The sequence below is a fragment of the Daphnia pulicaria genome, chromosome 1, assembly GCF_021234035.1.
Source record: "Daphnia pulicaria isolate SC F1-1A chromosome 1, SC_F0-13Bv2, whole genome shotgun sequence".
Taxonomy (NCBI): Eukaryota; Metazoa; Arthropoda; class Branchiopoda; order Diplostraca; family Daphniidae; genus Daphnia; species Daphnia pulicaria.
In genome coordinates this window covers 27779610-27807083 of record NC_060913.1, presented here as the reverse complement: position 1 = coordinate 27807083, position 27474 = coordinate 27779610, and the positions used below count along the sequence as shown (strand labels likewise).

The window sequence follows — 27474 nt, the reverse complement described above, 5'->3', positions numbered from 1 at the left end:
AAACTCTGCTTCCCTATCAACTCAAACTGTCCCTTTCTAGTAAAAATCCAATCAATTTAGTTAAGTGTGTATGTGTGTGTGAATTCCGACATTTCGTCTAGCCGTCATCGCCATTTTTTTGAGAAACCGCGTGGCGGCCTGGGGCGTCAGAAAATCTGAGCGCCTCACACACACACACACACACACACTCAACAGTAAAGTCCTTTCTCATTTTCTTAAGCAAAAGCATTCCATTGTTCACTCTCTTCTCCCTTTGATTATTCTAAAATTAAAGCATCTCACTCTTTCTTTTTTTATATATAACTCTTAAAGAGTAAAATCATTTGAAACTCTTTCTTCAGCTCAAATCAAAATTAAATTCAAATCGTAGATTAATCTCCCAGCTCCTCTTGCGTTGATAAATTCTTCCCTTTTCTGTTTTCGCTCGACCTTTTTTCTCTCCACATTTATTTTCCACAACTTAACCCTCTCGTCTTTTTTTCTCAACGCTCCACTTTAGCGGAGCTCCAAAAGCGGGCTCCTTTTCCAAAGCAAAAATTAGGCCCGAACAGAAACGCAAGCGGCACCAGCTCCGCCTGGAGGGGAAGATCGCTCCATGGACGGGCCCAATTCAAGACCCGCTTTTTAAAAATACGAGAGAAGGAAGACGAGAGGCATACCAAAGAAGACCAATCGTCCCTTGCGCCGTCGTAAGCAACGACCCGGTCCTTCCGGTTCCATCACCGGAACAAGACGCAGCCAACTTCCGTCGAGTCTTAGACCGTCTCAACGCCGCTACACCCCCTCCAAGAAATTTCTTCCCGACGCCAGCCCAGGTGGCCGAATTTCAACAACAAATTTCGGAACGTCCCGCCCAAGACTACAGGATCACCAGGGGGCTGTTTACCGGCCCCAAACAGCATCGGACGATCGAGCCAGCCCAAGCAGCCGCCGAAGTGGAAGAGGAGGGAGCCGTTGGCGGAACAGAGGAAACAGAAGAAGGAAAATTTGGAGGTGAGAGCAGCGACGACGACACTCTGCAGGTGCTCTGCGACAGCCTGTCACTAGAAGAGCAGACACCAGCCCCTATCCCGCCAACACCAATACAAGCAGAGCCAACACGGCAAGGCCGCTCACGAGGGAGGGGGCTACTCATGTATTCGCCAGAGGGTCTCAGGAAAGCCTTCGACCAGACCCCCAGGCAGCGATCCAAATCCAGGATCGCCTGGATCAGAAAACTAGAAGAGCAATAAGAAATTAAATTTCTCATCACTGTATTCTTAGGGATGTCGTATTTTCGATAAATACAGGATGCACCACTCTTCAATTATCTCACTCTAACTTTTTCAATCTAAAAAAAAAAAAACGTTCTTACATCAAACGGGAGACAAGCCAAGTGCTGACCTCCATAACAAAACTTTTTCTATTTTTTCTCAGCAACCAGGAACACAGCATTCCAGGAGGAGTAGGTGAACGAGGGTCGAGCCAAAACTTAGCCGACCCACCGCTCATCACGCCATCTACTGAGAGGAAGGAGAGACGAAAAACTTTCACTCTCCAACAACACCGGCAGAGGCGCTGCAGTCAAACTTGAAGCAGCCACTCTCCAACAACACCGCAAGAGGCGCTGCAATCAAACTTGAAGCAGACACCTCAAGCAACCAAACAAACAAACAGGCTCAACAATTAATAATTAAACAAAAACAAACTAATCTAAATCCCTTTCTCTATCAAAAACAATCAAGATGACTACTCCGACAAGCGAAGCGTCACGGAGAGGCATGAAAGGACATGTCACTCGCTGGATCAATAACATCCAGCAGTACGACAACGTGCAGATGGATCGCACAATCCTCAACCTAGTGCTGGGAGCTGAATCCAACTTACGCAACATGTACAGCAAATACAAGCGACTCTCAGAGGGGGTCGCCAAAGACATGGAGCAAGCAGGAGCGACCCAAGAACAATTTCAAGCGGAAATCGACAGCCAAATCCAAGTTGAAGAGGATGTCGGTGACGCACTCATGATCGCAAAACGAAAAAGAGAAGAATTCAAAGAAATGCAAGACGCTGAAGAAAGAAAACGGCATGATCAGACACTACTGCTCATGCTCCAGACGCAACAAGCAGCAGCGGATGCCACCAGGGCCCAGGAAAAAGCCGATCAAGATGCAGCCAGGGCCCAGGAAAAGGCCGATCAAGACGCTGCCAGGGCCCAAGAAAAAATCGACGAAGACGCTGCAAGAGCACAGGAAAGAGCAATCCGTCAACAAGAAAATCTGGATCAACAGAACTTGTTCCGACAACTAATTGCCGCCATTCCAGCAGCAGCTGCACCAGGAGCGCCAGCAGCTGCAGCAGCAGTTGCGTCAACTAAACTGCCAAAACGTCAAATCAAGCCGTTCAAAGGGGACGTGCTCGAATGGACAGCCTTCTGGGAAGGTTACAACGCAGCCGTCCACGAATCGGCCATTCCGGCGGTTCAAAAATTTGGATACCTTAAAGATTACTTGAAAGGTGAAGCACAACTGTGCGTGGAGAACCTGGAACTGACAGACGCCAACTACACCGTCGCAATCACCCTCCTGAAGGCGAGATATGGCAAAACGGACGTCCTAATCGAGGCCCACACACAGAAATTGGACACGCTGCAACCAGTAAAAGACGTAGCTGATACCGCGGCACTCAGGTGCTTCCAGCTGACTATCCAGTCACACATCAATGCGTTGGAGACACTGGGAGTAGCAAGAGCCAGCCACGGGTGTCTCCTTGGATCAAGAATTTTGCGCTCGATCCCACTCAAACTTCAAGCAGAGTGGGCCAAATCAGCAACGAACAAGGTAACTGACATTGATCAAGTACTAAATTTTATCGAAGAGCAAGTTGAAGTCGCAGAGCGACTCAGCCGTCTGAGAGCTTCAACACAAAAGCCAGCCCAAAATTCTCAACAGCCGGCCAAATCAACACCACCTACTACACCGACAGCCTCTCAGCTCGGAGTCAGCAGCAAGCCGACTCCACAATCGGAACATTCAAGCAAAACAAGAAGAAATGGCAGTCCACCACCAAAGAGAGAAGCGACAGCATCATCCCCAAGAAAGCCAATGCTGCCATGCGTGTTCTGCAAAGAGATGCATTGGGCTATCAATTGCCCAATGGAGCTGAAAGAGAAAAAAGCAGTCATCACAAACGAAAAAAGATGCTCTAATTGTTTTGGTCATCACGAGACCACTGTTTGTTTTAATCCACACAGGTGCCAACGATGCCGAGCCAAGCACCACACATCCTTGTGTGCCGAGAAAGATACCAGATTCGGATCCTCAACTATAATTCCAAGCAAACCGGTCGCTGGGAGCAGCTCAACAACAGCGTGTGCAAGCTCCTTTGGTGAAGTTATCCTAAAAACAGCAACCGTTTACATTACAGGCACGAATGGAAAACAAATCCGAGCGATTCTCTTTCTCGACGATGGCAGCCATAGAACATGGATTAAAAGGCAGATTTCGAAAGAACTTCAACTGAAAATCATCCAGGTGGAACAGATCGCGACCAGGGCCTTCCAGCAGACAGAAGCCCCTCCAGCAGAAACTCACAATGTGGTCGAGATGACGGTGCGGGGCACCTGGCCAGGAGCCCCAACGGTGCGTATTGAAGCTCTAGAAGCAACCGACAAAGTTGGAAGCACCGGCCCGTATCAAACTACAGAATTTGCAAGAAAGCTGTGGCTGGAGAATGAGAATTTGGCAGACGACCGCTTTGAACGTGAAGGTGGAGACGAGGACGTCGGAATTCTTGTTGGAATGGACCAAATGTTTAACATCATGTTCAACGAACCAGCAACTATCAGCCCGTGCGGACTCAGAGCCTACACGTCCAAACTTGGGAAAGTCATCGGCGGTCCATCGCAAGAAAAATCATCGAAACAAAATCAAACAATTGTCAGTCAACTTCTAATCAATTCAAATCGCTCTCTACCACAGATCACTTCACAGCCATCGAAATCCATCCAATCAAACAAGTCGGAAAGCAGGGAGACAGGAAATTCCAGTCTCCTTCCACTACCAGAAAATTCTGAACAGATCTGCTTTTACGACACAACAAAAGAAAACAAAAGGTTTGAAATGGAAAAATTGAATTTTGATCTCTCATTATTTTGGCGTCTAGAGAATTTTGCCAATCTGAACGACTGTGTTGCTGTGGAGAAGGACGATCAATTCCGCTCCTTCTGCAACGAAATCACGCGATTCGAAGACGGCAGATATTGCACGCCAATCCCATGGACGACGGACAGATGGAGACTGGAAATCAACCACCAAATGGCAGCTACAAGATTGAGAAGCATGCTGTCCAAACTACGCAAATCTCCAGTCGACTTAGCCAACTACACCAAAGAAATCAATCAACTGATAGCAAACGGATTCGTAGAAGAGGCTGATTTCAATTACGATGGCCTCCACACTTATCTACCACATCATCCAGTCTACCGAACGGACAAGGCAACAACAAAAATCCGCCCAGTTTTCGACGGCGCCGCAAGATCCAAATATGGGCCGAGCCTCAACGATGTTTTGGAGACCGGACCGAATCTAAATCCTGACCTCCTCTCGGTCTTAATGCGCTTCCGGATGAACCGGATCGCCTGGATTGCAGATATTGAAAAGGCCTTTCTCAACATCGCGCTGCAGCCCGAAGACGCCGAAGCGGTCAGATTTTTATGGCCAAAGGAGCCGAAAAATCCCGACTTCGATTTCATCGCGTACAAATGGAAACGAGTTCCTTTTGGGCTAAGTTCAAGCCCATTTCTTTTAAGAGTCACCATTAACAAGCATTTGCTCTCAGTCAAATCCAGATTTCCCTCGACAGTCGAACAAATTGAAGAGAACCTTTACGTAGACGACTACCTGGGAGGAGCAGACATCGTGCCAACAGCCATCACCACGGTGGAAGAGACCGTCACGTTATTCTCAGAGGCCCAACTCAACATGAGGAGCTGGGCAACAAACAACAAAGAGCTCCGTGACTTTCTCACCGAAAAAGAAATGTCGAACCAGATAGTCGGAATCCTTTCTCCCACAATTGACGGCCAGCACAAAGCACTGGGTCTTAGATGGGACACAAGCTCCGATTCATTTAAATTTGACCCTACATCTATAATGGAAGCAGCCGTGGAGATTGGAGAAAAAATCACCAAAAGAAAAATTCTGAGCATCTCAGCAAGGATATTCGACCCAATTGGGTTTCTAGCTCCCACAGTTTTACTTTTAAAAATAATCTATCAAAAACTTTGGGAAGGAGACATAGGTTGGGACGATGACGCCACACCCGAAGTGAAAAACACCTGGAGCAGCATCATGAAAGGACTGAAGGATCTACACAATCTGGAGATCCCACGATGGATCGGCTATTCAAAACCTTCCATCGTCTCCGCAGAAATTCACGTGTTCGGCGATGCATCAGAAGCAGCCTACGGAGCAGTAGCCTACGCACGGCTCCAACTGGAGAACGGAACTCCTTACACCATCCTCCTAGCCAGCAAAACGAGAGTGGCGCCTCTTCCAAAAAAGAAAGTAACGTTACCCAGACTCGAACTACTAAGCTCTTTGTTAGCAATCCGTTTAGGAGAGAAAATTCGAACCTCCCTTCACACCGAGTCGTGGAAAACGATTTACTGGACAGATTCCCTCGTCACACTCGGATGGATTAGAGGAGATCCTTATCGTTGGAGACCGTTCGTACGAAACCAAGTAGAAACCATCAGACAATTTTCTAACAAGGAATGGTGGAGACACTGCCCCGGATTGGAGAATCCAGCCGATCTCGCTTCGCGGGGAGCGCCAGCGCATGCGCTGGTGGATTCGAAACTTTGGTGGCACGGACCAGCCTGGCTAACAGAAGAAGAAAGCGAATGGCCGAATTCTCCAGAAAACCATTCCACTGAAACTCAAGAGAAAATCGAGGAAGAGGAGACGAAGAAAACGGCGACCGTCTCCTTTGCAGCAATCGAAACTGCCCAGCCAATGGAATGGCACCTCGAAAAAATCTCTACATGGACAAAACTACTCTTCAGAACAGCCTGGATCAACAGAGCGCTCAACCGTATGAGGAAAAGAACGCGCGGCCCAGGACTCGAACTAAAAGAAATCATCATAGTCGCCGGAGAAGAAATTACAATCGACAAGATAGTCACCGAAGAGCTGAACGAAGCGGAGCTAGCCATCTGCAGACAGCTCCAAGTCGAACGCTATCCCAAAGCCTTTTGGACACTCCAGCGCGGACTGGAGATTCACCCAAAAGAGAAAATCGCATCGCTCCGACCGGTCTGGGACAATCGAGATCGACTCATCCGAGTCACTGGAAGAGTGGCGCTCGCCCTCAGGGATCGAGACATTCAACCACCGATCCTTCTCCCAGCAAATCACCCGGTCGTAACTATGTTGATAATTAACAAACATGTATTCAATTCACACACAGGAGTAAAAACAACACTGTCAGAACTAAAAGAGAAATACTGGATCGTGAAAGGACGCCAACAAGTGAGAAACGTTTGGTACACCTGTGTAAAGTGCCAGAAGCTGACTTCACCTCCTTTCCGACAAATAGCAGCGCCGCTACCAGCCAACCGACTCCGCGATGCCAGGGCATTCGAAATAACCGGAACCGATTTTGCTGGCCCGCTGTACTACAAAAACGCGACTCCGAAAAAGAAATCCAAATCGGCACCATCCGTCGAACAAGTCATTCCGGAACCTCCACCAGAAGAAGAGAACCCGGATGCAGCGGAGCTTCCCACCGAAGAAGCTCCCGAAGAAGAAGACGATGGCGACCAACTGGATCCAGCGCAACCAGTCAACAAACAGCAACCGAAAAGTTACGTGTGCATCTTTACTTGTGCCGTGACGAGAGCGATTCATCTGGAGTTAACCAAAGACATGACGGCTCGCTCCTTTCTATTAGCTTTCCGTCGATTCTCCGCCAGAAGAGGCCCAGTGTCAGTGATGTACAGTGACAACGCCCAAACATTCCGTTGTGTGTCTCGATTTCTTAAAAACATTCGATCCGACCCATCCGTTCACGACCTCCTCGCCATGAGAAGAACCAGCTGGATCTTCTCTGTTAGCCTCGCTCCATGGTGGGGCGGATTTTGGGAGAGGATGGTGAGGATCACGAAAGATCTCTTGAGGCGATCCAACGGGCGCGCATGTCTCGCATACGACGAGCTGGAAGTGAGCTTAATCGAAACGGAAAGCGTGATTAACGCGAGACCGTTGAACTACATTGGAGAAGGAGCGGACGATCCGCTCCCGATCACTCCGAATCAGTTTCTCAATAATCGTCGTTCAACTTGTGCTACGCCGGAGCCAGCAGTCAATCTATTGGCTCCCGATTCAACAAGTGAACTACTCAAGAAAATGGATCAGAACAGGCGTGATTACGTCAGTGACTTGTGCTCGCGGTTCGTCTCCGATTACCTGATGCAGCTGGATAATTTTCACGCAAAAGGATCGTCAGGCAGAAAAATCCGCGTCGGAGAGGTCGTCGTAATCCACGACAAACTTTCCAAACGACTCATGTGGGAGACGGGAGTAGTTAAAGAATTACTCCCCAGCTGCGACGGCCTAGTCCGATCCGCAATAGTTAAATTCCCAAACGGTAAATTATTAACCCGAGCCATTCAATGTTTATATCCCGTAGAATTGAGAGAAGATCAACCGGAAGATGTGGAGATCGCAGACAGTGCGTTGAATCCGGAGCCAGCTGAAGCAACTGCTCCGCAAATTCCAAATCCACCCGATCCGGCTCCACTCCCATTGCTCCCGATCGATCCAGCTGCCGTCGAAGAAGAAAATCCTGTGGCCAATCCGGCCGCAACTGACGTCGGCGAGGTCGAGTCCCAAGGCATGGGCTCTGGTGGGGAGTATGTTGGGAACGAAAGGCATCCCCAACGGCCGACGACGAGATCCGGCCGGACGACCCGGATTCCAGCTCACCTACGAGAATTCGATCTTCGGGGCCCCCGATAGGTGGCCCCTTGTTACCCGCCTGACTGTGTAAATTCTTTGTGCCCCTTCCCCCCCTGGTGTCAATGTAATGTTCCAGAGGGGGTCGGGCCCCGGCTGTCTTAATCTATTCGTACAACGAGTCAGGCTCAATACAATCAGTCTTGCAAATCTAAAATCAGTGTCATCTTTAATCATTTCAACTATTCGGTAAGGTAAAAAGTCTGACACACTACTTTCCTGCCGAACAATAGTTAGTCGTGGACTCGTGGTAATAAGAAACTATAATGCAACTAACATGGATTTAAAAATAAACTCACATTTAACTTCCAGAAGTGGACAATTTTAAAGGGTCAAGGTCCTGCAGGATTCGGCTTTCGAATGTTCCCTTAAGGAATAATTGTTTTGAGTGTGTTTGAGTCATGGGCTTCCTTATTTAAGTCCTTAAGAATCTTTAGGACTTTGGTTTCAAATTTTGGAGGTTCGGTCCAACATTTATTTATCTCGATTTCAATTTCACAATGAGTGGATGCTGCCCAACCCGTTAACGGGTTGTTATTGGGTAATGGAGAGAATGGACCAGTGAATATTGATTAAGCTGTACGATTTGTTGGTCGTTTTCGAATGTGCCAGATAATCCAAAATTAAATTTACATCGCTAGAAAAGGGATTTTTATCCCACAACCAACGCCAATCAAACCAACTTTTCCATGCTTATTCTTATGCCGCTTTAGTGTTGGCGTGGCACTTTTCCAAGAGAAGCTCGATAGCTGGCTCCGAAAACGTGTTCTAGTACCAACGAGAATCACAGTTGGCCTAGAAAAATGGGGCAAATTAAAAATATTGTCGCTTTCTGGCGTCTCAGCTTTTCAATACACATGATAATTAATAAAAAGGAGGGTAAAACGTATCCCTTAACTCAATAAAAAAAACAATGGGAATATGGCAATGGTATTCATAACGGTAATGGCATGTCTTCAACTAACTTGTCAGAGTCTGCGAAGATGTGTCTCGGGAATTAAGCACTTCGTCGAATTTCTTTTCGTTGGCGGCAATTGCTGGAAACATAGACACCAACGCTCCCCTACTTGCCTAATAACAACGAATGATAAAAAACATCAATAATAAACGTTTTCCAATGTCAAAGTGTTACTTCTCACCTTTTCTTCGTTATATTTTGATTCCTTCAATTTCCGTGAAAACCTCAGGTTCAAATAGTGATTGGTCGTGCGAATATTTGATTTCCTCACAATTGAGCCCCAACCGTCTGCTATCAAAGATTCAGAAACCATTACAAGGAGATGGCAAGTGTTCGTCGACGACTTCCTCTTCTTCCGCCGTTATTTGTTTACCAACGGCAGCCACCAACTCTGCGGTCACTCGGTCATATCCTTTGAGATCATTGAATTTCTCTACATGGACGTCAAATGATTCTTGATCTCTTGCTTCGAAAGCATACTCTTTTTGTGCCACGGTTCCCTGCAGGAAAGATAAGAAATGTAGTCGATAAATCAATCTGAAATGATTTCAGGAGTCAAAGACAGAAGACAGATTTAAAACACAACTATTTATATAAGAAAAGTAGGAATGAGGGAAATGTTTGAAATCTTTGAGTCCACAAATATTTCACGTTCGGACGCGTGCGTGTAAAATTCAAAACCAATTTCTAAGGTGAAATTCCCTCGAAAAATATAAAGAATAAAAAAAACGGGGAAAAACGAAATGAGCAACTAATTTACTGTATTGAATTAAATTGATACTTTATTTATTTGAGGCGCCGGCCATCAGCTAAAGCTCTCCCAGAGATTACGACACATTTCACGGCATACGGCCGTATGTATATACAAGTTGGCATAAAATGTACGAAGAAAGATCTCTTGCCAAAGTTTCATATTCATTTAGTAATAGTTTTTTCTCTTCATGTTCTCTATAAAGATAAAAAATGAACTTTATTTACATTCATTTTCTACGTATTATTCCATTTTTACAAAGTATCATTTAAAAAAAAAGGAAACGCCATTTTATGGACTAATTAATAACTACCAAGGTCGCAAATGGATCCGGGCCACCCTCTTTCAAGGGCAAAATGTGGGGGAAATCGGCGAAAAGCCGGAAAACGGTTTGCGTTTGAAGAATTATTGCGACACAAAAACTGTGAAAACAAAAACTCATCTACCTATCACAATTGTAACGTATTCAGTCATGGGACGAATAATTTGCTTAGGATTGCAATTGCAATTGCAAACCCACCACTGAAAAACGAAGGAAGACGTGGACCGAGATCCGGGTGGGCCGAGATCCGACTGATATGGGCCGAGATTCAGTAAGGTGGGCCGAGATCTGACTAATCTTACTGAATCTCGGCCCAGTCAGATCTCGGCCCACCCGGATCTCGGCCCACCCGGATCTCGGCCCACCTGACTGAATCTCGGCCCAGTCAGATCTCGGCCCACCTTACTGAATCTCGGCCCAGTCGGATCTCGGCCCACCCGGATTTCGGCCCACCTGACTGAATCTCGGCCCAGTCAGATCTCGGCCCAGTCAGATCTCGGCCCACCTGACTGAATCTCGGCCCAGTCAGATCTCGGCCCACCCGCATCTCGGCCCACCTGACTGAATCTCGGCCCACCCCAATCTCGGCCCACAATTAGGCGGAGCCTAAAGATAGCCGTGCAGATGGCGTTGTAGTTATCTCGGCCCACCACTGGGTGGAGCCTAAGCCGTCCGGACCTTTATAAGCGCCCTCTGGTAGGCCAAGAGGTACCATTCTTCACTGAGAGCTGCCACGAGACGGATGTCTGCTGAATCTCGGCCCACCTGGATCTCGGCTCACTTGGATCTCGGCCCACCTGGATTTCGGCCCACTCGGTTCTTTTCAGAGCCAACCAAAAAGGCAACTAGCCTTACCAAAAAGGCAATTGCCTTTTTGGACTTGCCTTCCTCCAGTTGCCTTTCCGTCTATAATCCTCGTTATCTATCAGCATAAAACTAATTACTATTTTTACATGTCCGACAAAGGAAAGTGCGAGCCAGAATTTAAAAATACAAAAGGCAAGTGTTGATTGACGCAGCATCACGAAACAATGGTCCCATCTTGAGAGGGAATAAGATAATCCCGTTCACAAATTAACGAAATTCTTACAGAGAAAATTACAAGCCGATGCGAAATGTCGAAAGGCTGGTCAAATCTGTTTGCCTTCTAGTAATCCGTATTTTGGAAGAGTTGGGACAATAATAAACAATTCTACTTATTTTACGTTTTCTTTTAATCCGTAGAAACGTCACTGATCAATTAATCTAATTAATACTATCAGAACATGAAGATTATGTTATTATGTTGAATTCAGACGATATGATATTTTCCGGATCTACAAGAAAGTGGTTTGACAAGAAAGATCAGACAAGAAAAAGGCCATCACTAAATTATTTCTTTGTTTCAGTAAAACACGCAAACGTTCTAAGCCAATAAAATAAACTTTAAACTAGTCTTTTCTAAAAAGACGTTGTACAGGTGGTTTACACAGTATAACCCTTAAGGTTAGAAAAAATAGATGCAATAACAGGAACGGACCATGCGTGCCCCAATAGTTTCTGCCGATCAGTGCGAGACATGTTCCCGACATCGGTAAAGTGGCGAGGTAGTCCAAAGACATGTTCGATTTCCTGAAGCCACAATACGTCAGTTAGCAAGTTGTCATCTTCATCACCTACCTAAAAAAAACGAAAATCTGAATTGAAAATTATTAGTGACTTTAAAGAAAGGAAAATACCGATTGTAAATGGTCCGATCGAGATTCACCAACATTTTTCCCTTTTCGGTAACCCATTTTTCCTTTGTTTGGTTTTTTGGCAACACCATTTTCGACGTCAATGCTCTTCAGCTCATCTTGTTGGAAGGAGAAGCGTACAGGAAAGAGTGAAGCCAAATCCCTACTGCTCTTACAATTCTCCGTCCTGCCTTGCAGCAGCGAGTTAGTGTTGGTGGTCAGAGTGCGGATCTTTTCTTGGGCAGCTCGTCGACCAGAATTGGGCATAAGCGATTTTTCGAGACTTAACGATTCCCCGTCCTGTGTCAACTGTTGTTCGTGAACGGTAAACAGACCTGGGATGTTTCCCCAAAAGAGACGCCTGCACAATTAGACAATTATTCAAAATGACCAACACAAATTCCTAAAAACAAAATGTTAATCACCTGCGCAGTTGTGGGCTAAAGTTCTTGGCATCAATCACGGCGGGCTGGCAATCCAAATGCCTAAATTGTTTTAAATAACAAAATAAGAATAACATTAAACGGTCGAGTCACTTCATTTTTGTAACATTGACACCTGGATATTGTCTCGCGATAGTGTTGGGGCATGGACGCGACATTTTCAAATAGCCACAGGAGATGTTGATATTGCCCGTTAATCTTTCTCATCAGATTCAGTACTCGAACAAAATCAAAGAAATGCATTGAATAACCTCTTGGATCTAATAAAATCATACACATTTTTGCTACGAAAAATACAGTAATTTAGAAAAAGAAATACCGTAAAAATCCTTAGGGAAGCGATTGATGGCACTAAAATCATTGCAGGGCGATCCGCCGATGAGTAAATGAATGGGCGATATCTCTTCTAATCTCTGTTGTGTTACCTCCCCTACGCTGCCAATATGCTGCAGCACTCCGCCTAATCGAGTTCTGGAGACAGCGGCAGCAGCTGTTAAAACCTCAGATGCGTAGTAGACTTCTACCTCGATTCCTAGATTCCGCAATGCCACCAAACCTTTTAACAAATGTAAAAATGAACGCGTCTTAATTTTAAATTTAGATTTTAATTATATACCAGTTCCAATTCCATCAAAGAGGGATAGAACACGGAGGGGTTGCCTTTTCCAGTACAGAGCTCGTGACGCATATACAGCTAGAGGTTCATGAAAGTGCAACACCTGAGCACTCAGAAGAAAAATATTCAACAAGGTGACATTGTGAATGACAAACATCTAAAAACAAACCTTCTGTGCCCAATTGTGATGAGCTTGCAATATCTGATTTGGTTCAGGAAGGCAAAGAAAACAAAACCATTTATCAGAGTTCTTAATCAGCTTATCACTGTGGTCAGTCCAGATATTTAAGCAATTCAAACAATACTTTCTAACAAGGTTTAAGAAAATTGTGACATAAAAAAAAATCCAATTTTTATGTACTATTGAGTAATACCTGTAACATTTACCATTTGAGCAACTCACACAGGCATTTGATTTTGATCCACAAATGGTGCAATAGAGCTGTTTCGACATAGGAATTGTAATACGTCAGAGGATAGTTAAGTTTAAAGTGGGCATAATTAACATAATATGTCAATTGATCTTACATGAAAACCATCAACGGTTTTGGAAAACATTGTGCGTAGTAATCTTTCCTGTAAAATAAAGTTTACCACGAAAGCAGAAATGAAATTACTTTTTGACTAGAGAAGTATTTACAATTAAGCTGATGAAAAGATCAAACTCACTTTGCACTGTTGACACAAAGCACCTACAAAAAAAGGATGGGGACAGGTTCCTTTTTCCCAACAAGCCAAACAAACATTTTCCAATTTGTTTACATCATTTTGGATGGTTTGTAGATGACCTTGAAAAAGACCACTCAATTTAATGACAAGTTTATAAGTTCATTTGTCATGGGGAAACCCAGTATGAACTATTCAACCTTTGGCAAGATAGAAAAGAGGTGGAATCCACTTTTCCAGCAGAACACCATCAGCTTCCACTCCGAAATCTCCATCAGGATCATCGTCATCCGAACCACTAAAATAAGTAGCGTCGCTGTCAGAATAATCGTCTGAGATGAAAATAAGGGATATCATATCTAGCTTCAATCTATGAAAAAATTAATTAGTTTACCTGAATCAGAATTCATATTAATGGTCGAAAATAATCTCAAGTTCTCAACTTCGTCTAGGGAAATAAAACAAAAACGTGCTCGGTTCACAGACTGAGAATGTTCGCCATGACACTGCATCAAAATTCAATTGGCGACGAATTTAACCCGCTGGGCGCTAGCTGACGCTAGTGTCGCTTTGAATAATTTGTAATATCTTTTTTGAAAATAATTAAATCTAATCTAATCTACGCAGCATAGAATTCCTTGTTGTATACCTTCGATACATTATTTTATTGTTTTCTAATTGTATCAATCAGCAAGATTAACAATAAATATTCAAACTTCATTTTCATCACATGAAAAAGGATTGTTGGATTGGGGCACGACAAGAAACAAAGCCAAAATCAAATCGCGAAGAGGAATATAGTTTGATGAGGAAGATGGGGTCATATTGCTGAAGGCGAAGGTAAAACAAATTCACGAAAAGGAGAAGAAAAAAAACAAACAAATAGCGACAAAAAAGGACGTAAGTGTTGAGGTTTCCGCGTATTCGAGGCGAAAAACCCCAAATAAAAGGAGCTGCCTTCGAGTTTTTAGTAAAGCAAATTTTTTTGTTTTCAAATGAAAAACTTGAATAATAACAACCACCTGGTAATATGCGACAAGTACTTGCATGATTGGGGTGGAGGTCGGGAGGGAGAAATGAAGAAAGCCCAAAATAAAGGAGTCACATTGCAGCAAACAAGTTAAGTTTCTTTTTGCTTTTTTCTTTTTTCTTCACACGTCCTTATTATTTCTTGTTGGCCAGGGCTTGATTCCGCAAGCCGAGATTCTGCTCCCGCAGGAAATCCCGTTCAGCTTTGAGCAGAGAGATCTCTCGCCGGGCCTCGCCCAGCTGAGAGTTGAGTTGCTTCATCTCTTGCTTGGCTCTTTGCAACGCCTGCTGGGATTCAACAACGACGTCAATAATAACAAAATGTTATGACAAATGGGTTCAAAGTGCTGTATAATCCTGTTATTACCTCAGCCAAATCGATCGGCGGGGACTCTGGCGTACTGTCGTGCGACGTCGACAGCTGCGAGTCCTCTTTGATGTTCAACTCCGTCAGATTAATGTCGAGTTTCAAGTGATTTAACGAATCACCGTCCTGCGTATCCTCATCATCCGCTTCCAAATCCGAGGGTCTAAAGCGTTTCAACATGTATCTGATGTTTACCATCCATCAAGGGAGTTATGAAATGTTATTACATACCCAATGTAGTTGCGCCCACCACTTTTCGGATCACCTTTACCCTGAAAATACAAGTAACGGATTAATGGCCTGTGAAAAGATACTCAGCCTGCTGCACAGTGATTTATTGGGAAAACGGGTGTTTGCTTACATCCATACTGCTGCCTTCATTAATGACTGTGTTTTTCTTGGTCTCATCCCAGGACGGGGATTGCTCACCATCGTCCTCTCCCGTACTGCCGCCAGTTGACTGTGAATGAAACAAACTGGTAGGAACAAAAGACATTGTTGAAATAGTTATAGAATGATGTATACCTCTGTCGACTGCAAATGAACTACACCCGTGCTGCGCCTTTTTTCTCGCAGCTTACGTCGATCCCTCTGAAGTTTGCCTTTGTTGACAAAGTTTTGCCTAAATGAAGACCGATGAGTGATGGTTAGGAAATTAATTTGGCTGTCTGGGACTCACCTTTCTGTTCTGACTGCTCTGCGTTCCTTGGTCTTGCCAACTGGTTTGGGACTTTCTTCTCTGTCTTCAGCCTCCATCTCATCTGCAATGCAAATGCATACATTAAGTCGTACTTAAAACAAGATATCAAGGAAAGAATAAACTTACCTGGCCTCTGTGAAAATGACAGGGGATTTCTGGCCCTTGCTGTTCGGATCTTGCTGCGTCTGCTCAGCAGCTGGAAATCCTTCTCCACATCCTCCTGACTCACTGAACTAGATGCCATTTTCTTTTTTGCAAAACCTTCCAACGTGGTGAGTTTGGGAGGAGGGGAGTTGTTGAAAAAACAAAACTAGAACCAGGGGATTAATGAGTGGGCAGGGGGGGAGACGAAAAAAAAAACAAGTCCAAACTGACTATAGATAGATGCCAACTGCTGGTAGATGTCTGCGGCACACAGACGCGGGGCGATGATATCACAAACTATTACCAGTATTTTACGACGAGGATAAATTTAGAACGATGTATAAGACAGCGTTGGACGTATCAGACGATCGTTATAATACCTCCCACCATTCAATCAACACATTCGTGTTAGGAAACCCAATTCCTGGCCCTTTCTGGGAGCTCGACGATTAGAAGCTGCACGTGTCAACCATGACAGAACGATGGTTTTAATCGAGAGAGAGAGAAAAAAAACTCAAATCACTGGAAATAGAAAATTAGAAAAAGAAAACTGCGGCTGTAGACGTATGATGACGAGTGTTGAGGAACTGTGCGTGTGTGTGCTCGATGAAACTGTCAACAAAGGCGAGACTTTTCAGGGCCAACTGTCAGAAATGTTGAGTCTTTCCTTGCAACTTTCTACTATGATTCATAGATGGCGTCAAGGTTATTCACCGACTTTCTTTCATTTCAAAAATGCTTAGCTACCTTATTTATTTTGATTGAAATTTCGAGCTAATTAGCCTAGTTTCTGCAACTCAATCAAAATAAAAGTTTCAATTTCAAATCCACTTTGCTTTTATGGAGTTGATGAAATTTGGTCTGCAATCTGCATGCGATCGATTTGATTAATACAAGTCGCCATAAGCCTGTTTTTTTGTGTCTCTTAACTCTTTTCCATATGTCGTGATGGGGATTCAAAACATGAACATGTAGCCAGAATAACATCAACTTCCACAGGCCAGATATATTTCCCGGCGAATTCAGGTTGGCAGTGTCGTGCGCACGATTGCATAATCTGACAGTTCTGACGCATTTCAGATGGGGAAAAAAAGCGCCTTTTACACATATGGAAATGAATCAAGAGCCCAGGCCCCACCCACATTCTAGAACCGAAAAAAGAGATCATCAAACTCTCTTTCTAAATAATACCGACTATGGGTAGCACACAGAAAACTAAATTATAACATATGTAGTCACCAGCAGATCGAAAAACCGCAACAATAAAAGATGCGCACAACAATTTGATACGAGATATATACATGGATGTGTGTGTTATACCTGGCGATTATTTACATTTCTCCTCACCTGGCCTGCGGCTCCTGCTTCATTTCGATGGTTCCGACAAAACCATCAACTTTCCAAAAAAAGACTTGGGAAAAATGAAAAATAAAAATTAAGGACGATGTACGAGATTCTCCAGGGGTCATTATAACCAAGGTGAAACAAAAAACCTTTTCCTTTTTTCGCTCGTAAACAGGTCATGAAAAACAAACGGCGGGGAAAGACTATAGAGCTACCGACCAATGGAAACGACCGATACAAATAGGGAAAACTCACTTTTAAGAAGACGTTATAAATTTTAAAAAACGAATGAAAGAAATCCTACGTAACCAGTTGGAATCGAGAGCGGGAAAGTGTGTACCTGTACCCCTAGTGACTATATAAAGGGTAGGTCCTCCGTTCTCCCGTCAGTCTTTCTTCTGTGCCCAATTCGTCAACAAGGTAAAACATCCATCAAAACACCCCATTTTCTTTCCTCCCCGATTTCGTAACTTTAATTAAAATTGTGTCATTTTATTTGGATAGAATGAAATTCTTCGCTTCGATTGCTTTGTTGGTCTTGATGACATCCTCGTGCTGGGCACAGGAACTAAATGCCCGTGTGTTTCTGGCCGGAAAGTCACCTGTAAGCGGTTCACTGAATTTGACGGAATCAGCGGCCGCTGGCGGAGTCCGGATCATCGGTCGGGTGACGGGATTGACTCCCGGCAATCACGGCTTCCACGTCCACCAGTTTGGCGACGTCTTCACCAACGGATGCGACTCTACCGGCCCGCACTACAACCCCCGCAAGGCCCTTCACGGTGCGCCGCACGACAACGCCGACCAGCGTCACGCCGGCGATTTGGGCAACATCGTCGCTGACGCCAAAGGAGTTGCGCTCATCAATCTGGTCGACACTGTCGTCTCGCTGAGCGGACCGGAATCGATCCTCGGACGGGCTTTTGTCGTTCACGCAGCTGAAGACGATCTCGGCCGCGTAGAAAATGAAGGCAGCACCAAGACGGGCAACGCTGGCGCTCGACTCGCTTGCGGAATTATCGCCATCGTTCCGTAATTTCATCTTCATGTTTTCTCCATTCATTTTTTTAAATCTTTCAAAATGTTTTTATTACGGTTTTAAATCTTATTTTTCAAAATCGCCTGAATGAGTCAAATAAATCGCGTGATCGGATCCTGTTTACCGAGTTTCTAGTTTCAATCGCCGTTGGCGCTAGAGTAGTTGTCACGCTCTTTGCGTGTTTGTGTTTACTCAGAGGTTCGTACCGAGTTCAACGTTACGACAGATGGATAACAGATCGTTAACTATGCGTCACGGTGTTTTCGATGAATTCCCGCAAATGAATGAAATGCAGTCAAGAATTCCGGCATGAAAAATGTTCAAATTTTCGCGTATAGCCTCCAATCGATTCAATTGTATTCGATAGCTTTTTATATACGAGTTTAGTTTTAATCTGCTCATCCCAAAAAAAATTTTAAGGTTGAAGGTTTTACATTTCGGGGGGGAAAGTTAAAAATTATCATCACGCACGCACATACATACACACAAACACACGAAGCCACACTGTTACGTAACAGCTTCAATAAAAACTAACAAAAAGGAAAAAGTTTGTGTTTAAAGTGAAACTAGTTTTCTCTTTTCTTGTTTAAAAAAAAAGCCTCTTATTAGATTTTTTTCGCTGGAGGGAGAAAGTGTTAAAAGAGTGAAAATTAGCGATTTTTTCTCGAGTTATACAAAGCGCGTTCACAACAGGATGTGCGGGGAAAGGATTTGACACGGAAAAAGGAATTAGCGGTAAAAGAAGCGGACAAATGTTGTGTACGTATGTTTTTCTTTCTGACCATTGCTAAAAATATTCCGTGTTAGTTGGGGCGGGGCTTGTGGAATGGGTGAGAAGAAAAGGTGATGTATCCATTTCATTTTGTATTTTTTTTTGTTTTGTTTTAGAATTAATTTTTGGTATCATTATTGTTTCTTTTGTTTTTTTCTCAGCATTGTAAATATAGGAACAAGAAATGAAGGAGGACCAGAAATGAGGGAGAAAATAGTACAGTATTTGATTAGCCTATTACATGTATATAAGAGTCACTCAATTATTATGATTAAGGGTCAAAATAGAAAGAAGGAAATAAGCGAAAGAGAGAGAAAAGAGGAAAGAAAAGGGGCACTCTCTAAATCTTTTGACTCAACAATGCACTTGCCAGACGATGATGTGGCTCGTTTCACCGTGAGACAGTCCGCGGTAATCCTCATCATCGTCTTGACCTATTCATTTTTTTTTGTGTTTGAAATTTTTTGGGTTGAACACGTCGTTCAATACGTACGTCATTTTTGCGCGCGAACCACCACATCATCACATCATGACACCAGCAAAACAAGACACCAACCAAAACACCAACCCGCGCCAGTAGTCCGAATGTCACAATAAAAAAAAAACGAAAAAACAATAAAAAACAGAACAAAAAGAAAAAAAACAAACATAAAAATCATAAATACAACAACGTGTAAAACTTTTGCACATGGAGGAAATATTGGGCACATTCCACTAAAAAACCCAACCCGACAATAAGGACATGACAACGGACAAAAAAAAAAAGCTCCTCACCGGAATGAAAAGTTGGCCAAAATGACATTTAAAAAGCAAAAATCACCCAATTCATTTTTGTTTTCTTTTAAATATAAAGAAAAGGGAATAATATATTTCAAGCTAAATTTTGGAATATCAATTATTTGACTTGGGGGGATGACAGTTTTGAGTACACGCCAGTCGACCATTGAGTTCAAATATGGAACCAAATCTTTTGTTTTTTTCTTTTTCAATTTTCTAAGTTTATGGATTTTTTAGTTTTTAGCAGTCGGACTCGCGAGAGGGTCGGCTGGTAGCGGGCAGTTGGATGGGCAGTGCGACTTGCCACACAATCAAATGGCTCGCCGTTTCCTGTAAGTCGTCCGGCTCTGCGCGCAACACCAAAAATCATACGACCGCAATTGGATTTTTGTGCTTTTTCTCTATTGTTTTGTTTTTTTACTTTTGTATGAAAATGACTCCCAACCCGTCAAGAAATTGTGTATGAAAGAATTCCCCAGGCTCTAGTTTTGGATAATTGCAAATTTAAATGAAAATGAAATTGGTTACCTTGACGGAAGTCGACGTAACCTTCTCCGCCGGATAAAACGAGCATCGATGTAGGACTCGGTGCCGACATGGTGGATCCCTGTTCGGACGGCTGGGCAACTTCGCAAGACGCGGCTGAGGCTCCACCTTGTCCTGGGAAATTAAAAAATTAAAAATGAACATTTTCAGAATTTAAGTGTTTTTGGTTATTGTACCTGGAACCGCTACAAAGAACTTGACCGCATCTTTATGGCCGTGGAACGAAAGCTGCGCTTGGGCCATGGAGCAGTAAGGAATGAAACTACCGGCCACCACTCGATCCCTCGGGTCACTGCAAAATATGTTTGCCATCAAATGAAAATTTTTGGAAAATTTAAATATCCGGAATATTGGAGGGTCACATACCTGTAGACGGAAGCACTGGAAGGAGGCTGAGATGTTGGCTCTTCTCCGCCCATTGAGGCTGGAGCGTTGATGGCTGCCGACTGGTTGTGATTGAGCGAAGACAAAATGTCTTTGATGACGACCGGTTTGCCGCTGGCGCCGGAACTCTCCGAAAGCGGAACGGATATGATGACTCCGTTGCCGGTGCCCATCCACAACCGCTGCAGGCTAATCATCATTGACGTGATGCGGACGAAAGAAAAGCCCAACTTTCCTGTTCCTGTTTTTTTTAGATTTTAATTTTCAATTCAATTCTTAAAATGAGTTGAATTTGATCCAATCTACCGAGCATTTTGGAGACGTAGGGTTCGACATCAACGTCCTGCAGGTGACGGAAATCGTGGGCATGGAAGAGTCGGATAGAAGAATCCAGCCGGATTGAAATCCAGACTCCATCACCAGCCCAGCACAGCTGCCGAATTTGACTTTCCTTGCGTGGATGAGCTTCGAAACAAGTCTACAAAAAAATAATAATCAAACAAATAAAAATTGAATTCCCAAGTTGGGATGGACGTGAAATTTACTTCGACTCGAAGAGATTCAGGATCGATGACGGCAATCTTGTTGCGGAAGGCAGCCCAGACAGTCGAGTGGACTCTCGTCAGGCATCGAACGGCCACTGTGGGTGGAGCCAATTCCAAAAGCCAATAGGCTGACAAATCCCACTCTCCATCGGTTGCCGAGCGGGCAAAGATGGCCACTTGACCGTTGGCCAGCGCGGCCAAAACTCTTCCACGAACATGTCTAATTTTTAAAAAATAAAAAGAGAATTAAAACGAAGTAGATAAAACAAATTGAAGACTGACATGATGGCCAGGACGGCATCGGGTAATTTGATAACACGCAGCGGTTTCTTCCAGTGAAGGACGGCTGAATGGATGTACAGACGGCCGCATTGGCATCCCATCCAGACGGTGGCCAACGCCGTTGAAACCGGACCGAAATCTGCGATTCAAAACATATTGAATTAATAAATTCCAATTTTTTTAAATTTTCGAATCGAGTTTACTTTCACTAGATTCAGAAAGTCCATCTTTAATCACGTCACTCCAAGGCGGAATATTCCACGTGTTGCGGAACGTTCGGTTCCGGGAAGCGGGTTGCTCCGGTTCTGAAATGGCGGCCTCTCCTATTGGATGGAAAGTGAGCGGATTACATAAAAAAGGACAAACAAATCTCTCCCCGGGAAAACATAAATTCACGGTAAATGTGGTTACCTTCGACAGAAACCATCCGCTTAGACAAAGTGGGTTGAAAGACTGGGTCGGGACACGCCCACGGAAACGTAAACAAATGAGGGGGAAATAAACAAAAAAAAATAGAAGCACGAAATAAAAGTTAAACAAAACGGAAACGTCACGCACACGATGATGAAATCGTCACGGATAAGTGAACGCAAACGTATAAAATGCACCAAAGCGGCAAATGAATGTCAACGATAACCGAGATTGTGTGTACTACTACATCAAAATATGGATTTTACCTTCGTCATTTTCCTTGGGGTTATCAAGCGGGTCGGAGCCGGCCACGCTACAGCTGACGAAACGGATACTACCAATAATGGCGTCACCTTTCGATGATGATCCATCGCCGTCGCTGCGCATCGAAGTCGGTTCTTCGTCGCCAATAATGTTGTTGTCGTCGTCTTCGTCGTCTGCTCCTTTGGCGTCCGTCGACGACGTCGGTGGCACCGTTTCCTTCGGAGGCCCAAAGTCGTTGTCTTTCACTCCTGCAGGATTTTATTTACTTAATTAATATTCCAAGTAATTGAATTGATCATTAAAATAATACCGGCAACGGTGGCGATGCAGAGAACGTTGGCGGCGTGAATGTCGAAAGTCAGAATGACGTCACCGGGCCGATTGGAATCAATGACGTTGACTCGAGATTTACCTATCAACAAAAGAAATCAATGATTTTTGAGTTGGGAATGAATTGAACGGAATTGATTTACAAGATTCACCAGTGGCCGAATTGATGATCCAGACCAAACTGGACAAGCGCCTCTCCCACATTTCGGCATCTTCACGTTCCCATTGGCTCTCGGCCAGTTCGGCCGCCAGCGTTTGAATGGCGTCCGATTTGTTGGCATCGTCTGAAATTTCATCGCCAATATGCAACGCTGTTGGGCCGGAATCACCCGGAAGCGGGTTGTAAAAGACGCTGGAGCCGACCATCGAGCCACCGTCTTTGGTCTGGCCGCCGGTTAGATCAATGCCAGCAGCGCACCAAATCTTCATTCCCGGCTCTTGATCCTCCAAAGGACGACAGTAGACGGGCACAGGAACGCCGACGGTGGTCGATGCGATGGACACTCCTTTGGGAGGTGTCGCCGGAGGTGTTCCGGAAGCCATTGGAGCCGATCCGATAGCAGGGGGCACTGGTTGACGTGATGGTAAAGACCAACCGTAGGCTTGAAGGCGCCCGTCTTGACGGCGGACGTGAGCCCTAACTCCCGGAGCATCCGGCCGGTCACTGTTCAACACGTTATCCTTGCGCCTGGGTGGTCGGGCTGGATCGCTGCCAAAACGAACTGGCGAACCGGGACCAACTTTGCCGCTTTGGGCGTGAAACTGAAGCGACGGAACAGTTTGAGATTGCCTTAGTAGAGTTGTTGGGTGCTGGCCGAGCTCACGTTCGTTGCCGGCGTTGAACAAGTTGCTGAAACTGAATTAGGAGGGTAAAAAATGTTGCAATGAATGAAAATAAGTCTTTTATTTCAAAAATAGTAATAGGAACCTACAATTTCCAGACCGACTGTTTTTGACGCTTGTCCGTCTCTTCCTGTTGTCCTGCGGCTTTCTGGGCGCGCAACATCTCGGTCCAGCGAACCTGAAAACCGCAACAAAAGAAAAAGGAAACTTTTTACAATTTTTTTTCCACCAATGATTTAATACAATTTTTTTTAGAGGTTACCGCTTCCTGGAGCTCCATCCAGCGTTCCTTGTACTGGTTACGCTCCATAAGTACACGGGCCATTTCTACGCGGGTGAAACGCTTCCGTTGCGACAGTGGCACATCCTCTTCCTCTTCCGATTTGGCCGCTTTGCGAGCGTTTTCAATTTCCTCCCGGAGAGCCTTCACCTCGGCTTCCAGCTCGTCCGTCCGCAATCTCAAACGGGTCCGCATCGAATGCAGCGATCGAATTTCATCGCGAAGGATTTCTTGCTCGCTAGAAATTAAATTTAATACAAATTCTTGTTGGTATTAATCCATGGGAATTACCTCGAGAGTTCGTCCACTTTGGCTATCAGATCATCTTTGACAATATTGAGCGCGTTCCTAGAATATTACAAAATGGCAATTAGTTGAAAAATAAAAACATTGAAAATTCTGATTTTGAATAGAATAAATGAATATCTCACTTGGTTGCCAAAAGCTCGTTGTTCTCTGAAATGAGGTTCTCCACTTCTTTGCCCATGCCATAAAAATTATCCGTGACTAGAATTGCACAAAACATTCAATTAGAAAAATAAGAGGAAAACCGATACTTGAAGCCGGACACGAAAAAAATGAATGGAACAAAGCCAAAAAATGGGACACACTAAAACCAGCGGAAATGGTCAAGGATGGAGGAAAGTGAACGGACGGGAATTGGCGTGCAAAAATCAAAAATACGAGAGAGAAAGAAGGACAAAATAGCGACTTCTTTTACCTTTCTTCCTCCTCACATCCACATCCTCAACGTGATCTTCCAATTCCGGCTCGGAATCTTTAATTTGTGTGTACAATTTGTTTTAAGAAATGTGTGTGAGGGTTTTGTTTTTCCATTCAGCCCAGAGTGAGAAGAGATTTCAAGATGAGCAAATAATCAAAGATAAAAAAGAAAGAAAGAGAAACATTTTGGCGTGTGTGCAACCAATCAAAATACGGAAATAATAATAGTCGCTAATAATTCACACCAAAAAACAACAAAGGGCAACAAAAAAATAACGGGCAGATGTCTGGAAACAAAATGAATTCGAGTTTTCTTTCTTTTCATTTCCACACCCGCAGACAGTCACCGTGAGAAAAAAAAAACAGCGACCGAAGAAAGGGGGTGGGAAAATGTGTGTGTACGTATAAGTGTATATCTAAAGAAAAAGAAGAAACAAAAATACCTGACGAAGCAAACTCGCCCGGATGAACCCAGTTACCTGCGGAAACAGGAAACACGCCATGAAAGAGCAGAGATAAGATAATGAGCGGCTTGACAATTCTTTGTATAAATACCCGTAATTTCACTAGAATCTTCCAGGATTGACGACTCTTGAAAACTAAGCTCTTGATAGAGCGTGTTACTCGATCGCTCCTCCCTGTACAAGGAAATCAGCAAATCATTTGAAAATAATCGTCATTTAACATCACGCAACAGGCTCGTACTTTCGTTTCAGACTTTTGCCCTCGTGATGAGGACTAGAAATGGCTTCGTCAAATTTCTTGAGCACGTTCGAATTCTTCTTCTCCGTTGACGAGGACCAAACATCTCCTGGAACCAAGGAAATGAATGTCAGAAACGTGTTGAATGACAATTTGATTGACACGAAAATTATACTCTGATCCATTGTTCCGTTCTGTTCGAATCCAGAGACGTCACCAGACATTTCCAATTCCGAGTGCATGTCCATTTCGGTTTGAAGAGCGTTGGGTTGAGAAAGCGAGGATGGCGTTGTATTGATGCTACTGGCCAAATCAGCCACTGGATTGGAAAAGAATTTTGAATTGCCAGGAGTCAGGACGGCATTTTCCAGTGAGATGAAACCAAAAGACAATGGCCCTGTAGATCTTTTTAAGTGAAAAAGTATGAAAATCTTATCAATTTGCCAATTTTGGTAAATAGTATGACATTAAATACCTGATTATTTGATGAGGAGGTGTCAGATTAACGTTCAGATTCCACGATTGCATTCCTGATTGTCTGGACGATAGTCCAGCGCCTTCTAGACGATCAGTTCCCAACAAACCTCTCGTTCTTTCCACGTGATCCATGTGGACTTTCAACAATTCTGTGTATCTGTCATGAACTTTTGTAAATTCTTTTCTCATTTCATTTTCCTTCTCCTCCAGGCGAAAAACTGTGGACAATTTAATTGAAAGGTGTTTAGTTCAAACATGGCTGTAATTAGCTTGAATAATTACCATGATCAGTGGCGTTCTTTGCTTTGAGTTCCAACATCCTAACGATAGATTCAAGACTCTCTACTTTGGCTTGCAAGCCTTTGTTTTCTTCTTCAGTCACATCCTCCAACTCCAGAAGTTTCTGTAGAAAAAATACATTCAAAATCCAGTTTTTAAAATTATAATAATAAAGGGCAACTAACAGAGTCTGTAGTCCTGCGTAACTGCTTTTCTCTCTCATACTGTGTCACCAACTGTTCATTATCTTCCCTAAGAAGTTCTAGCTCCACTTCATGTTCTTGGTTAGCTGTGTAGGCCAGGTCCAGACATTCCAGCATGTTGACAATGTTGGGCATAAGATCCTGAAAGGTAAACACAGCATTAAGGTCAACAGCAAGAAGGAGGAAGTTGAATTATGTCGTCTTTTGATTCCTCACCTTGACTACATCCTCGTCGTACTTTTGAATCATACGCTGAAACTCCTGGTAAATGTTTCTGGCCAAAGTCTGAACTCTTTCAGACATGACGCTTTGCGAGTCTTCCGAGCCGTAAAGAGTCTCGCCCTCCATTTTTTTAGTTCACGTTATTCTATCGTGATTATGCAATGGGGTTATGCGATGGAAAAAAATACACACACACACAATTGAGGAAAGAGTGAATACTCTCAACTCATCTCGCAATAGCTCGAATCCTATCAAACACGCACATTAGCAACACAGAGAAGTGAAAGCAGCGCAGAAATCCTCAACAACACACGGAGAAACTTTTAAGCGTTCATTGACATTATGACTACCAACACATACAGAGAAAAAGTCTTTTTTTCATGGACTTGTGCGTCTTCTGCTGCTTCGTCAGCTGAGTCCGAAGGGCGTGTAGGGTTTCTAAAATGTGGAAACCCAAACGCGGAAAACCAAGCAACTACAACGAAACCCTTCCATGCGGAACTGTAGTATAAGTATTTGGGACTAGATTGTAGAAAAGCACTTTTCTTAAAGTTCCTTATCAATTACGTGAAAAAGTGCTTATCAATTTTATGTAGTGATTCAAAGAAAATGAATCCATACAAAATCCTTCAATCCTTCCGGGGATAGAAACGCGCAAAAGTTTCATGAAACGTATGTTTTTAAAAAATTATTATTTTGCCAAAATGTACTTTGATTTTTCTACACTTTTAAGTGTTCTTTGATTGGACAACAAATTTGCTAATTTTTTTGTTTGCTTTCTGCATTGACGTTTTGGCGTTTTAGTTGTTCCACTTTTTAGTTGCCCAGAAAACCCGCAGATTAGAAAGTGACGACGTGTGAAGGAATAATAACCAGCAGAGGATAACAAATGTGTCTTGGTGTGTATGTAAAGAAACACTGCCCCCACCCACCCTATATCATATGCTCTGCTGGACGTTACTATACACATCGCTCTATCCGTCAACCAACCGGCCGAAATAATCCCCAACGTGTCGAAAAAGGGGGAAACATTCAGCTAATGTCCATATAAGGAGCTCTTATTTGAAATACAATCGCTTTCGATCTGTAATACTAAACACGAGGTATTAGCTCCCTATGCTTAATGTAGCACGTAATAAAAATAGACGGGATCGCATTAGTCGGATTGTCTTACATTTCTTGTATTATTGAAAACGACATGTCATCATGTAACATTTAGTGAATTAGATTCGATTAAGTCTGACCGAAGGTAGGCGAGTACATCAATCCAGCAGTAGCGAAACACTTGTCGTAAACGTGTCGGTTAAAGTCGGTGCAAACTTGGCAGGATTTTCCGGCAACGT

General features: G+C 43.8%; 5 protein-coding genes across 14 annotated transcripts; 2 read left to right on the top strand and 3 right to left on the bottom strand.

Moving 5' to 3' along the window:
- Positions 1-1724: 1724 nt before the first annotated feature.
- LOC124320897 lies at positions 1725-8000 on the top strand. The gene is made up of 3 exons (XM_046783804.1): positions 1725-4026; positions 4144-7629; positions 7672-8000. The coding sequence occupies exons 1-3, from the start codon at positions 1725-1727 to the stop codon at positions 7998-8000; spliced, it is 6117 nt and encodes a 2038-aa protein (XP_046639760.1).
- A 3227-nt stretch (positions 8001-11227) lies between these two features.
- Positions 11228-13993, bottom strand: LOC124320694 (DNA (cytosine-5)-methyltransferase 3B-like). The gene is made up of 12 exons (XM_046783557.1): positions 13863-13993; positions 13669-13800; positions 13472-13590; positions 13331-13378; positions 13177-13244; positions 12972-13110; positions 12803-12905; positions 12506-12742; positions 12302-12446; positions 12169-12228; positions 11747-12104; positions 11228-11687 (listed from the first exon to the last, which is right to left on the bottom strand). Exons 1-12 carry the CDS (start codon positions 13978-13980, stop codon positions 11493-11495), a joined length of 1722 nt encoding a protein of 573 aa, XP_046639513.1. The 5' UTR covers positions 13981-13993; the 3' UTR covers positions 11228-11492.
- Positions 13994-14102: 109 nt separating this feature from the next.
- On the bottom strand, positions 14103-17163 carry LOC124342689 (PRKC apoptosis WT1 regulator protein-like). 6 transcript variants are annotated; one of them, XM_046795796.1, is made up of 9 exons: positions 16089-16372; positions 15940-16005; positions 15691-15825; positions 15544-15625; positions 15390-15486; positions 15226-15324; positions 15096-15136; positions 14865-15027; positions 14103-14785 (listed from the first exon to the last, which is right to left on the bottom strand). In XM_046795796.1, the coding sequence occupies exons 1-9, from the start codon at positions 16096-16098 to the stop codon at positions 14633-14635; spliced, it is 846 nt and encodes a 281-aa protein (XP_046651752.1). In that variant the 5' UTR covers positions 16099-16372; the 3' UTR covers positions 14103-14632. The 6 variants fall into 6 exon arrangements, with proteins under 6 accessions (XP_046651752.1, XP_046651762.1, XP_046651796.1 ...); XM_046795806.1 differs by having other exon boundaries at positions 14103-14782; XM_046795840.1 differs by lacking the exons at positions 15940-16005; positions 16089-16372 and adding an exon at positions 17029-17163.
- Positions 17164-17356: 193 nt separating this feature from the next.
- Positions 17357-18205, top strand: LOC124342720 (superoxide dismutase [Cu-Zn]-like). Its single transcript, XM_046795851.1, has 2 exons — positions 17357-17472; positions 17557-18205. The coding sequence occupies exon 2, from the start codon at positions 17558-17560 to the stop codon at positions 18086-18088; it is 531 nt and encodes a 176-aa protein (XP_046651807.1). The 5' UTR covers positions 17357-17472; position 17557; the 3' UTR covers positions 18089-18205.
- On the bottom strand, positions 18115-26532 carry LOC124342663 (JNK-interacting protein 3-like). Of its 5 annotated transcripts, none has more exons than XM_046795751.1 (25): positions 26126-26532; positions 25892-26050; positions 25710-25830; positions 25426-25645; positions 25126-25355; positions 24954-25059; positions 24804-24886; positions 24692-24727; positions 24247-24303; positions 23957-24032; positions 23817-23873; positions 23508-23763; positions 23335-23423; positions 22546-23258; positions 22383-22484; positions 22075-22320; positions 21809-21850; positions 21601-21720; positions 21398-21536; positions 21116-21335; positions 20877-21048; positions 20553-20811; positions 20363-20478; positions 20169-20300; positions 18115-19987 (listed from the first exon to the last, which is right to left on the bottom strand). In XM_046795751.1, exons 1-25 carry the CDS (start codon positions 26255-26257, stop codon positions 19881-19883), a joined length of 3990 nt encoding a protein of 1329 aa, XP_046651707.1. In that variant the 5' UTR covers positions 26258-26532; the 3' UTR covers positions 18115-19880. The 5 variants fall into 5 exon arrangements, with proteins under 5 accessions (XP_046651707.1, XP_046651715.1, XP_046651722.1 ...); XM_046795759.1 differs by having other exon boundaries at positions 22555-23258; XM_046795766.1 differs by having other exon boundaries at positions 18115-19297; positions 26126-26531.
- Positions 26533-27474: the final 942 nt, after the last annotated feature.